Below are 13910 nucleotides of genomic sequence, written 5' to 3'. Positions count from 1 at the left end.
GACCTTCAATATCATGGGATCTTACTACTGTACCTCCAGTAATGTGTACCTCATCCAATGCAAAAGGTGCAGCAAAGGATCTTGTGTTGGTGAAACAGGACAGAAGTTGCAAGCGAGGATGAATTTACACAGACATACCATCAAGGAACATAAAGAAGACAGTTTCTGCACACCTGTCGGACATCACTTCTCACAACTGGACCACACTATAGAAGACCTCAATGTTTTAGTTCTTAAAGGGCATTTCAGAACTATCCAGGAAAGGAAAACCTTTGAACTAAGAATTCTTTTTGACACAAAAAATAATGGCCTGAATTTAGATATAGGTTTCCTTAACTATTATTATACTAAACTTTTACAACCCCCTCTGTGACTAGCACCCCCCCCCCCCCCCCCTCCAGTCTATAGCTCTCCCTCTGTCTTATCTCACTAACTCAGCTGTTATCTTTTTTGCCATTGATTTGTATGTGGTGTGTGTTTGTGGTTTTTATTTTTATATTTTTAAAATTTTTTTTTTTTACATTCTGCTTTACAAATTTTTAATCAGTACTGCTTGGAACTTGAAGAAGGGGACATACCCCGAAAGCTTGTCCTGAAAAATTGTATGTTAAAGCAAATAAAAAATATCACGGACAGTACTCAATTTTCTCTATATACTTGTGTCAAGTTTATCTGAGTTCTTGTGAGGTTGGAGGTTCTTTAATGTTTTTTGTGGGGTGTGGATATCCAAGACATCAGAAAAGCTCAATGAAAGTTGTGAAGCACATGATAAATATTGATATAATCGAGACATGATTTTGTATGTTGGGGCACAGGGCAGTAAAGAGCAGTAATTGGTGTATAGCAGGGGTGCCCAACCAGTGGCCCGCTGAGCCCTCTGATGTGGCCCGAGACCTCCTGCTATGGGATAGAATAGAAAGAATACTGTTTTTTTTTTTTTTTTTTTTTTTTTTTTTTTTTTTTTTTTTTTTCAAATATATATTTTATTAGTTTTCAACAATGGGGCAAGGGCCCGTTTAACATACAGCGGTAGCATAAAAATGGAGGTCGCAGCCTCCAAGTCACACATCTTGACAGGATATAAAATACAGTGTGTATTCCAACAGCACAAGAGAGAAAATATAACCCGGGTCTATATACTCCCGAGGCTCAGTTCGTTGGTATATCCAAGGTCTAAACAATATAGGCCGACATATCGCTACCAGAAAAGAATGAGCGAAGAAAGAAAGGTAAGTTACAGGGGAAAAGGGGGAGGATCGGCAGAGAAGGGGGGGGGGGGGCGCGGAGGGACGGTGGGAGGCGTGCGACTGAGATACATGTCCATGGGGTCGGCACCGCCGTATACTGCCTAGTGTCTGTATAATCACAACAGCTAGAATACTGTTATTAAAGGGCAGTTTATTGCTAAAATCAGTGTATATATGGGCATAACTGTTCTGCAGTGGTTATTGGGCTGCTTTCAAACTGATCTGCAGGTTTACCTGCACTAAGCCATTGGGTCCTTTCACACGGGGCGGATATCCACTTGCTCAGTAGATGACAGGTCTGTCTCTAGACACTGCGCAGGAACGGACCTGTCACAGCGCCGCTCTCCCCTATGGGAGATCGGGTGACGACGGACCGCAGTGTCCATCGTCACCCGATCCGATGACGGATGGAAAAATAGCTTTTTCCTCCGTCACACTTTTTCAGAGTGGGTCGGATGTTAGCCGACTTGTCACCACTGACATTTGATGCTCTATAGACCTCTATATAGCATCCGTTCAGGTCCGCCTGAAAAACTGACAGGCGGACCTGAACAGATTGTCCGTGTGAAAGGGGCCATAGACTTCTATTACCTGAGAGTTTGAGCTTTCTGAAAGTGCACCAAACCAGCAGAATATAATACAAGTCTATTGCAAATTGCAGGAAAGCCAAAGGTACACTGCGTTGCACACGTGGTGCGGGTAAGCCGCAGTGTATCATTGTGAAAGCAGCCTTGGACCCCTTTCACAGTCAGTCCGACAGTCCAACCAATTGGACCCTCCATTCACCTCTAAGTAGTGGCAGACATAAACCAACTTGTGTTCTACCTCCAATACGATCCGTCAAAGTATCGTGGGCTGTGTCTGTGTCCACTCTGCAAATGCCTAGTGGACACGAACATGCCATCCACCTCCTCTGCTCATTGTGGCATGTGACCGGTTACCAAGTCTCTTAATTCATCCTCGCTCTTCAAAAGGTTGGGCACCCCTGGTGTATAGGAACAATAGAGATGTGGAGCCAATCCAGCTCTAATACTGGAGAGATTGGTGATGTTTTCTTTACATTTGCAAATTACAAAGAGCTTTTGCTCCTAAGCAACTCCACTTTGTTGAGAAAAAAACATTACCCTCTAGGTCAGGGGTAGGGAACCTATGGCTCGCAAGTCAGATGTGACTCTTTTGATGGCTGCATCTGGCTCTCGCCTCTCAATCCGCGGATTGCGTGGTGTGCCGATCCGTGGATTGAGCCCATAGGAAAGGCCGCAGCTTCGGCCTAGCTCTGGAGCTGTGGCCATCTTGGTACACCCGGTGGTGGCATAGGTGAGTGGCGTGCTAATGTCGTCATCACCCGCCTCAACTGCTCGTGGATCTCCCTGCCTGTGTAGTGGTAAGCAAGCAGACAATCATAGGGGAGATGTGGATATTAGTGGGGGAGATGACGTGGATATTAAAATTATAATTGAAATTAGTCGATTAAAAAAAATAAAGTTTTAAACATATTGTATGGCTCTTGTGGAATTACATTTTAAAATGTGGCGTTCATGGCTCTCAATAAAAAGGTTCCCTACCCCTGCTCTAGGTGATGAAGGTACATTGCAGGGATTTAATAAAAACTTTCTGTTGCAGATACCTGCTTTTTTTTGTTCTGAAAGCATGGCAGTTTGCCTTTTTGTCTATGTGCATCTGTAACTGAGTGAATCTGTATGGGAGTGTTTTTATAATTATGAGCTGTTGCACCTGCAGGGTAGTGAGACGCCTCCAGGGCTCTGAGGAAATTGTCAGTCTGCATTCCTTTTTAGATGTAAAAATTTTTTTTTTTCCCTTTTGGGATTATCTTGCTAAAAAACATTTGTTGCAGGGGATGCTCAAAATCAGACTTGCACCTTGGTGCAGATTCTGGGAAAGTCAGTGAGCTAATCGCACAAGTAAGAAATTGCATATTTGGGGGCCTTTCTGTACACCATTTGTGTACAAACCGCCTCCAGGTAGTTATTACATTGTGTATTTTACAGAAAATTTACAGTAGCTGCAGACTTTAGGGGGAAAGGTAATTTTTAAGTTTTTTTCAATTACAATCACTTGTTTTGCAATTTGTGTTTTTATTTAAACCTTTTTATTTTTTCTAATTTTCTTTTTCTCCCACAAGTAATGTTAAACTCTAAATTTGCAATAATGTCTTAAGTTTGTATGTGGAGGGGGTTCCCATTTTATTTTATTTCTTTTATTTATTTTTTAATGTTACTTTTATCCCACTTTTTAGGAATAAGTGATGGTCCATCTGTTAGCACTTTAACAAATGGCTTTGACACACCAGAAGAAAGGTACCAGAAACTGAAGAAGGTTAGTTGTCCGAAGAGAGCGCAGGTTAAAGCTCTACAGAAAAGTAACCACATGATCAGAGTCCCAATTCTTTTGCTTTGAACCTCAAAACCTTTAACTCTCATTTTGGCTGCCTTACTATTGCAGTTGGAAAGTTTAAATATGAAAATATTTATGTAGTATTAACGAAGTACATTGCTTTAACAAATTTGACTATTCATATCTACATCACATGTTTAGGATTGCTTTAGTTGCGGTTTCTAAGTATAGGCTTTTAGTCTTGTTGCTGAAGACCTCTTAACAAGGGTGAATACAAAGAAATGGCTGAAAACGAGGTTCTATTTTGATGGAAAGAAATGGTATCCTCTTTTCAGTTTGAATAGCTTGAGCTTGTAAAGTCTGATATAGATATAGATATCTATAATTTTTTTTTTTTTTTTTTTTTTTTTTTTTTTTTAAATTAATGCATTAAGATAAAAAGCTTTCTGTGTGCAGCAGCCCTCCTAATACTTACCTGAGCCCCATCTCTGTCCATCAATGTCCATGTGTGTCTCGGCTGTCCAAGAGACAGGGCAGTGGAGTCATTGGCTCCTGCTGTTGTCAGTCAGCTAGCCAATGAAAAGAGGGGCTGGGCCAAAGCTTTGCCTGCACACAGGGAGCCCCGGCTCGTGTACCCCAGTAGCAAGTGGCTTGTTTATGGGGCATCCAACAGGAGGGAGGGACCTAAGAAGAAGAAGAGGAACCGGGCTTCTCTGCCAAACTAATGCACAGGGCAGGTAACTAGAACATGCTTAATTTTTATATATAAAAAAAAAAATTCTTTAAAATACTTTTTATTTTTTTATAGCTGATAAGCTTTCCTTCTAACAAACTTCAGGTTGGGGGAAATTTTAAATTGTTCAGCTTGAGAAAAATGATTTTCAATTCTCTTCCCCCCCCTCCCTTTTTGTTTGACTGTAGTTTTCAAGATATAGTTTCAAACATTGTCATCACCATTCCCAAACAGGTAGAGAAGGTTTAACCACTTGTGTGTCAGGGCCATTTTATCTGTTCGGTACACATTACATGTTAAACTGCACCTTTTGGACTCCAAGATTAGTTCATTCCCCTCAAACATTATACATATTCTTAAAGCAAGACCCTGCAGAATAAGGGCCGGTTCACACAGCGAGGCGATGCGAGGCGACACGGCTCGCCTCGCTCCCGCAAGTCGCCCCCGTTCTGTACAATGGAACCGTTCTGAGAGGAGCGACTCGAGTCACTCCGACTCAGAAAAAAGGTTCCTGTACTACTTCTGGGCGACTTCGGGGGCGACTTGCATTGACTTCTATACAGAAGTCCTCTGCAAGTCGCCGCTGAGGTCCCCGCAGGTCGCGGCGAGGCAAGTCGGAGACGCCTCGCCGCGCCTCGCTGTGTGAACCGGCCCTTAATGTGTTGGTTGCAAATTTGTTTGTCACATAATGGTGCATGTGTTTCCTTTTTTTTTTCCTTTTACGAAAAATGTGTTTTTAAACAAGTTGGCTTTATTACACACAAATGCAATTTTTTGTTTTTAATATAAAAATATTTGAGTAAATACCCAACATGACAAGCATCAAAACAGACTTGATTTGACTTTGACTGCATTTTGCTGTGATGAGTTCGTTATTGAAATATTAGGGTTTTAAGACCCCTAATGATCCAACTTAATTCCCAACCACATCAGGTGGAAAAAGTGACACTAAAACCTAGAAGTGATAAAATACACTTCATGTCAATATATATATATAAAAACAGAGATCATCTCTATAATGTCAGTATCTGACACTTGCTATGCTAATTTTTTGTTCATTCGCCAAATAAATCCCAACAAATGTCTGTCTGGTCTTGCTCAGTTTCCATCCATTGATGCCGGCCATGCTGGTTCATGGTTTACTGGTGGGACAGCATAGCCCAGGATACATGGCCAGGGCGATACCTTTTTGACAGGCTATGGAACTAAAGCACCCTCAACATAATTCAATGCATTCCTAGCTGCTATTCCAGCTGTTTGTGTGTTTAAAATTGTCAGCTTCTGTTCATAAATGGTGCTGGTAGATAAGTGGGTAGGCTTTTAAATTCTGATTGATGGTTAGCTCTAACATGGTCCTATTCCTAGAAAGGATTGAGCTTCTGTCATATCTTTGCCTGAAGTAATTTTTTTTTTTTAATTTTAATAGTGTCCAGTTAAATGGTTTCTTCATTACTTTAGGCAAGTTGGATTGTTTTTGTGTGCCAGTTTAAGTTAGAAATTTCAGCCTCTAGATTCTCATGAAATAAGTTAGAGCTTGCATGTTTTGGCACAAACATTTTGTGAAAAAGCAGTTTAGCACATCCAACAACAAATCTGTTACTGATTTTTAGGTAATAACCGAATACCTTTAAAATAGACCACATGTACCAAGTGCACTTAAGGCAAAATGCTTTTAATCAAAGTAATGAATACAGTCCCAGTCAATCCATACAATGGTGTTGTCTTTCTGTACCACATCATGGAAGACTTGAGCTGAATATTTTCACCCAGATGAAATGATCCTACATGTTGACTACTCTACCCAGGTTCCCTTTTTGGATTTTTGTCCTATCAGACTATTGGCTGAACAGATCTCAAACATTCTAGTTAAATAGGGACTGTGGGATGAAATGGATGGATAAAAAAAAATAAAAATATTCAATGTATGACAGAGAAGGGTATAACAATCGGGTATACACATTCTTGGTTTCAGAGAAATGAATTGGTTATCAAGTCTATCGTGTCTTAAATAACAGAGGCTCATGGTTCCATTCTAGAGTCTAGTGTAGGTAATTGCTAAACCTATTTTCTGCTAAAATTTCTTTGAGAAACCATGATTTGGTGAAGGGTCACCTAGAGATTTTCAGCAAGGAGACCCTAGGTAATGCTATGCTATTTTTACCAGTGGCGCCCCTACGGGTAAATGTTACCAGTGACAGTGGCTGCAGAAGGCTTGCAGAGGTTGCCTCCAATTTTTAACCAGGACTGCTTGTTAAATGGTAACCATTCTAGCACAGTGTGTGCGTTTTGGCATGTCTAGCTTACTTTTGATAATGCAGAAAACTTCTAATGCAGGGGTCTCAAACTGGCAGCCCTCCAGCTGTTGAACTAAAAGTCCCATCATGCCTCAGCCTGTGGGAGTCATGCTTGTAACTGTCAGCCTTGCAATGCCTCATGGGCTTTATAGTAATGCAACAGCTTGAGGGCTGCCAGTTTGAGATCTCTGTTCTAAGGGTTCATACACATGAAGCTTTAAGCCTTTTTTCACATTGGGCCGACTTGACATTTCAAATTGCATGCCAAATCGGCAGCTATTGCCTGCAATAGCACCATCCGAATTGGTGCCGTGCCAACTTTCTGGCACCTCACAGATTCCTAAAGTAGTTCCTGTATTAACTTTGGGGGCATGAACCCTCACAGAAGTCTGTCAAATTACCCCCCCATAAGTCACTTTGTTGCAGGTTTGAAATTGTGCGAGTTAAGCTGAACTAGCACAATTTCTAAAAGTTCTTTTCTATGCTTGGCATAACTTCCTAGCACTTTCTAGTATCCAGGGAGCTGCACATGCCTTATACAGCTTGCTATACATTTGAATGGCTGTATGCGGGTGCCCTCTTTTGAATGCTGAGTCTTCTTTAGAATGCTCACAATCAGAAAATACATTGAATGCGCATAGGCGGTTAAATGCTAGTGTAAACAAACTTTGCTGCTTATAACCTACAATTCGCTTGTCGGGCAGGCAGTACAGGGCACATGCTGTTCCCTGGGCATGGGGTAAGCACTGGGTTAACTATGCTAGGCAGATAAAATGCCTGGTAAAGTCCTGTGTGCAACCTCTTAGTTCCATTGAGACAGCTGTGCCAAGCAGTCCTTCAAACTCTGCTCTGTGGTATGTGCGTGCTTCTGGGCTGGTTCTTAACAGCCGGCTCGGCAATGTTCACACCATCAGACATAATTGTATTTATCTTTTCCAGCAGTATGTTGGCGTTTGATTATCAGTTCAAAAATGTGCTTCCATCACCAGGACGATTCATTGCTTATGTTCTAAAGTATCTGTCCTGAAAATGGACAAATTTAGTTGGTCTTGACTATAAACTCTTCTGTCCCTCATCCGACACTTTAAGAAGGGTATTTAATGGGTGGAGGGAAACAATTTCCAAGTAGCAGTCCTAAGATTGCTGCAAAGACCTATATACAGGGTAATGCTGACACATAATCACACACAAAATTTGGACTTGATGGAATGAGTTTTGTGTTTCCCCCCCCCCAACCTCACTATATTACTATATGTAACATACTCGCAATGTTTTGTTAACTAAAAGATCTATATATTTTTTTTTTTTCCTTTAGCACTCTATGGACTTCCTGCTGTTTCAGTTTGGTCTATGCACTTTTAAATATGAGAAGGCACAGTCAAAGTATGTTATTGCTACTTCATGACTTTTTTAACCTGTTGTACTGTATATGCTATTATCTTACCTTTTTTTTTGTCTTTATTTCAGATACATTATCAAATCCTTTAATTTTTATGTTTTCCCGAAGCCATTCAACAGAAATTCTCCAGACAAGAAGTTTGTTTGTCAGGTATAAAATGTTTTTCTTTTACAAATGACCAGACTGTACTTATTTATTTTTTATTTTTTCCCCCCCTTGGCTTTGCTTCAGCCATTTAAAATACTGCTTACTGTTAAGCACATGAGATTGACTGACTGGAATAATTCAATGTTTATATTTTTTTTTTGAAATACTTGGCTGAGAATGCCAGTGTCAAATGAAAGTGTTAGGCCACATTTGCACCTGTGCGAATGGAAGCGGCAGGAATCGGCTAATTCCTATTGCTGTTTATGGCACCTGTGAGAGGCTAGCTGTGGCTGCGGAGCTCAAGCACAAGATTGCCGCAGCTACTTGTGGCTGTTCACACAGCCTGTTATTTTTGTAGATTAATTTTTACCACGTTGAGTTCTAGAAAAACGGCATGGTGTTAATTGGCAAAAACCACTTGCATGTTTAAATATGAAAGTCCAGCTTGAAAATCAACCTGCACCATATATTTTTATGGATTTGTCTGCTGAGTGCTCTATTCCGCATAAGCCCAGGTTCACATTGACAGTGGTAATGAAGTTGTGCGATTTCAGCGGAACTCGCACAATTTCATTCCCGCATGTCAGTACTGACTTTGGGGGCAATTTCAGAGACATTTGTGTGGGCTGCTGCACAGATGTCAAAGGAAATCTCCAAAAGTAGTACAGAAACTACTTTTGGCAATCGGTGTGGCGTGGTAAATGTGACATTGCACCAATTCGGACTGTGCCATTGCTGCCGATTTGGCATGCCAAATCACATCAATGTAAACCAGAGCCAAGTGTATGATCTGACCTCTTTCTGACTACTATGCATGAGGCAGCTAAACAAAATGTGATTTGGCAGCTTTAAAATTATAAAGCTGCTATCGTATCAAGTGCAGGCACATGTTTGCAGCAGCTTTAGTTGGTTATTGCATTTCTGAATGTCAGGCCATTCTGGATGGGTATAGTGTCATCATGCACAAAAGTGCTGTTCTGTTTCCACCCAGTTCTTTTGGCCTATCACTTTGATGGTCTCCCTCAGTGGACAGTAGGAATATGTGGGAGGGAGGGGTAGGCAAGGGTTTTCTTTAATTGCTTTGTGTGCTAAAACAAATCTGCCATTTGAGCAACTCTGGACAGCACTACTACTCCTATCACCCTATGTAAGCTCCATGTCGGTGTCAGAGCTTGCACAGGTGTTAATGGCTCTCTGTTCCCCTATAGCACAATGTGCAGGCCTGGTGAATAGCAGCTTCTGCATGAGCATTGCATTTTGGGAAGTGTAAGCGGTTCCCAATATCCTTGAAATGCCTGGTATTTCGCAGCTTTTCAGTGGAGGAGTGGCAAGGGAACCTGTCCCTTTCCCATTGAAAAGTGGTTTCTGCAGGCACATAGCTTAAAAGCTTTTATTTTTAGTTCCTTTGCATGTTTGCTAGTGTAACTATCTTTATGTGTAAATATGAAATAAGTGTCCTTTTTTAAAATGTACATGTTTTCTTTTTCATCTCAGAGCTCAAGTATAGACTTTTTGGCCAACCAGGGTTTTGATTTTAATAAAGTGTTTCGTAAAGGTAAGTTACCAATTTGTGTTTGCCATTTAGTTTTAAAGTTGTTCTGTGCACTGGCAGATGATCACTGTTCATCTTTGTAGGAATTCCATATTTGAATCAGGAGGAGGAGCGGCAACTCAGGGAACAGTATGAGGAGAGACGCTCACAAGCAAATGGTGCAAGCGCAGTAACCTACATCTCTCCCAATGCACCTAAGACTCCAGTCTCCATTCCTGATGAGCAGAAAGGTTTTGTTGATAAAACAATGTAGGTACATATTTTAATTCATTTAGTACAAGTGTCACAAGATGGTACCTTTTCACTTTAACGGTCTAAGATCTTTATATTAAAGAACTTTGCTTGCAAGTAACATTGCTGCTTATCAAACACTTTGCTCACCCAAAGTTTACTTTTTTAAATTCCTTTTTAGGAGAGGTTTTTATTGGGCAGGTATAAAACCATGTAACAAGATGCACAATATTGTTGCATGACAGAATCTCATATTTGAGAAGGCATCCTATTAAAAAGTAGTACATATAATTCTGTCATTAACTGCTTTACAGCTGGAAAATTTACCCCTTTATGCCAGGCAATTTTTTTCTTTGCAGTACGACACTGTTTTACTTTAACTGATCATTGCGCGGTCATGCAACGCTGTACCCAAATAAAATGTATGCCCCCCCCCCTTTCCCCCACCCCCCCCCTCACAAATAAGAATCTCTTGGTGGAATTTGACCACTGCTTTTATTATTTAATTTCTTTTGTATGCCATCACCAAAAAACGACACCATTTTAACAAAAAAGGTGTATTTCTGCTATAAAACTTATCGAATAAAAGTCTTCATATATTTTGGCAATTATGATTTTTTATTTTTTTTTCTCTATTACAAGGGATGTTTACATTCCCTGTAATAGGAATAAAAGTGACACAACTTATTTTTTTGTTAAAACGGTGTAAAAATTAAAAAGGTGAAATGAAGAAAAATAAAAATAAATTTTAAACGCGCTCTGTCCCGCCGATCTCAGGCGCAGAAGCAAACGCATATGAAAACTGTTCATACACATGTGAGGTATCACCGTGATCGTTAAAGAAAGAACAATGCCAGCCCTAGATCTCAAAACATGCAACCTGTAGAAATGTTTTAAAATGTTGCATATGGAGATTTTTAAGGGTAGTTTGTCGCCATTCCATGAGCGAGTGCAATTTTGAAGCGTGACACGTTGGTTATCAGTTTACTCGATGTAACCTTTCACAATATAAAAAATAGGCTAACTTTTTTTCAAATTTAAATTTTTTTTTTTTCCAAAAAGAGTGCGCTTGTAAGACCGCTGCGCAAATACTGTGTGCAAGTATTAAAATGACTGCCATTTTATTCTTATGTGAATATGTATTAATTTCTAAACAAACAAGTTTGAAAAATTAGTCGTGGTTAATGTACAGACTATATGGGGAAACTAGTCATGTTGGATTAAGTTGCATTTCCTCTTTTGCAGTCAAATTGGTGATAACATCTATTTTTATATTGCTACATGTTCCCATTTACACAGCATAAGTCAAAAATTACAGCTTGACTCTTTTTTTTTTTTTTTTTTATTCTCTATTCTTGACTCCCAGCAAGGAAATATCCTGTGGATTTCTCTAAGAGGGTGGGCAGCTGTTTGCCCTAATGAACCCTGTCTGGTTTTTAAATACATTTTTTTTAATATGGAGATCTGCTTACACAAACTAATTTGTAGACCTGCTTTGTGAACGGGAATTAACACAACAAACATAGGGGGTAATACACTGTTCTTTTAACCATGTGGTCACTTAAACCACCTTCCTAACCAGAACAATTTTCATCTTTCGGTGCTCTCAAATTTTGAATGACAATTACTCAGTCTTACAACACTGTACCGATATGAAAATATTGTGTTTTTTTTTTTTCTTTTTCTCACATCAGGGGACGCAGCCATAGTACTTACTATGTGGGTTATAGGGCCACTAATGGGTGATGGACACTGGCACGCCCTAAGGCAAGAAGTGTACTCCCTTTACCACTACTGGGGGGGGAGGGGGGTCCTTCTTTTTTTTTTTTTTTTTTTTTCGCCAGTGTTTAAGGTGTTGGTCACGAGTAAAGATGTGCTGAACTCCACTGGAAGCTTTCTTGCTGGGGCTAGCCATGCTGGCCGGATCCGTTCTGATGTCCTTTCATGGGCTAAATGGATGGTACCCAGGCCTCGTGTCTGAAGAAACAAGGTTTTGCTTTCCAACGCTTCTCTTTTAGAGTGCTGAATTCCGGGATCCAGTATATTTTGGTAGTAAGGCCATAAGGTTTTTTACTGGCAGGGTGCTATCGCAGGTCCAGGAATGTGTGTAACATCAGGTTCCCCTGTTCCTGAAGGCTTCGAAGCCCACTGTGAATGGTGAAGATCGGATTTTATCTCATAACCCTGCTGCAAGGAATGGTCAGGGGTATTTTCTTAGGAATTTATCCTATGTATAATGCTGTCATGCCTATGTGTCACCACTGGGGGCTGTATTGAGCACTCACCGACCTGATGCTGGAAACAGAGCGGAAGCCTTCATTTCTCCTCTCTCCTCCAGCCACAAGCAGATCCTCTGGTAAGAAAGGGGGGTCTGGTTGTGTTCTCCCCCCCCCCCCCCCCCCTCCCTTTCGCAGGATTGATATGCCAAAGCGGTTTACTTTAAAAAAAAAAAAAAAAAAACAGACCGCGCTGGCCGCTCAGCGGAGGGTTTACCCCCCCCCCCCGCTATGTCTGTTGTTTCACAGGATGCTGCTCACGTGGGAAAAACACTTTCCTGTGAAAGCAAAGGGGAGCCCTAATTTGCGCCGGGCGTGGTTAATGGCGTCAGACGCTGCAAGTTAAAGTACTGTATCTGTGCAGCTGCTGCTGGCTGTGGAGGGACAGAGCAGGAGGATGGCTTGTTTCAGGTCGGTGACACAGGCATTTCCCTTTGACACATTATTATACTTTACCAGGCTAGGTTTAATAGTTATTAGCGCTGGACTATAACCTAGAAGTGTACGTTCTTTTGCTGGTAGTACCTCTGCTTTATGGTTCAGGCTATGAGTGGTAATGGGACCAGGAACTTCTCTAAAGATTCAATCAAGAACAGACAGACTTTGTTATACCATTACAGACGCATATGGGACTTGGCTTCTGTCAAGCTGGGGATACCACTCTATAATGATTACACTCCATTATGGCATAATAAAACTCTGTCAGAATTCTTACAACTTCCCGATGCAGACCTTTGGTCTACTCATGGTATTCTCTATATGCATCAATTGTTTGTTGACGGAACCCTTAAAACCTTTGCCACGCTCAGAGAAGAATTCTCACTCCCCAGCTACATGCTCTTCCGATTTTTACAGGTGAGACATGCGGCCCGGGCTCAGTTTTCAGAATCCATCCCGCAGTCAGCCACCAATGCACTAATGGCCATAATCAAGAGTACTGACCCCCGCAAATTAACTTCGTCCTTCTATGACATGCTCACTACCCCTGCTTCCACCAAACTGGCACATACTCTCAGGCCCCGGTGGGAGAGAGAGGTGGGCCCTTTGGAGGATGGGGAATGGGAGGAGGCTTTGGAATCCTGCAAGGCTGTCTCCCCCAAACTTGCTGACAGACTGACCCAAATTTATATTATCCACCGGGCGTATCTCACCCCCCTTCGGGTTGCCAGATACAGAAGCACTCAATCTACCCTTTGTCAGATGTGTGGGAGTGAGGTGGGTACGTTCTTTCACTTAATCTGGTCATGCCCTAAAATACAAGGCCTGTGGGCGCAAGTTATAACATTTCTGCATGATCACATGGGCTCTCCGGTCACATTGGACCCGAAACAATGCCTACTCGGGGTACTTCCAGATACTATAGACAAATACGCTAAGACGTTCCTGCATGAGACCTTGTTTTTGGTGCGGAAGGTCATTGCCCGGAGGTGGATGCGGCCTGCACCCCCCGGGCTGGCGGAGTGGAAGGCGGAGGTCAATAATAATTTACCATATAAAAAGGTTGTGTATATTAACAGGGGATGCCCGGCCAAATATGACAAAATATGGGATCGTTGGTTACAAGACTCCGATACTTGTACGTAAGGCACTTTGAATCTGTTGCCAGTTAGATGGTTTGCCCCTAACTGTGTGTTCTGGTTTGGGTCTGGCTGACCCACATGGTCGGGACCAGCTAC

General features: G+C 41.4%; 1 protein-coding gene across 2 annotated transcripts in view; it reads left to right on the top strand.

The window, feature by feature from the left end:
- The window catches only part of PARN (poly(A)-specific ribonuclease), a 228896-nt gene that overhangs the window by 24796 nt on the left and 190190 nt on the right, over nt 1-13910 (top strand). The window contains exons 3-7 of one of the 2 annotated variants that reach the window (XM_077448969.1): nt 3505-3584; nt 7945-8012; nt 8097-8178; nt 9670-9730; nt 9811-9976. In XM_077448969.1, the coding sequence (XP_077305095.1) occupies nt 3505-3584; nt 7945-8012; nt 8097-8178; nt 9670-9730; nt 9811-9976 (457 nt within the window). The remainder of the gene's footprint in view (nt 1-3504; nt 3585-7944; nt 8013-8096; nt 8179-9669; nt 9731-9810; nt 9977-13910) is intronic. The other variant, XM_077448968.1, reaches the window with a different exon arrangement.

This window comes from Lithobates pipiens, unplaced genomic scaffold, assembly GCF_037356315.1.
Source record: "Lithobates pipiens isolate NorthernLeopardFrog02 unplaced genomic scaffold, aLitPip1_a1.2 Scaffold_22, whole genome shotgun sequence".
Classification (NCBI taxonomy): Eukaryota; Metazoa; Chordata; class Amphibia; order Anura; family Ranidae; genus Lithobates; species Lithobates pipiens.
This window is presented reverse-complemented; position numbering and strand designations above follow the sequence as displayed.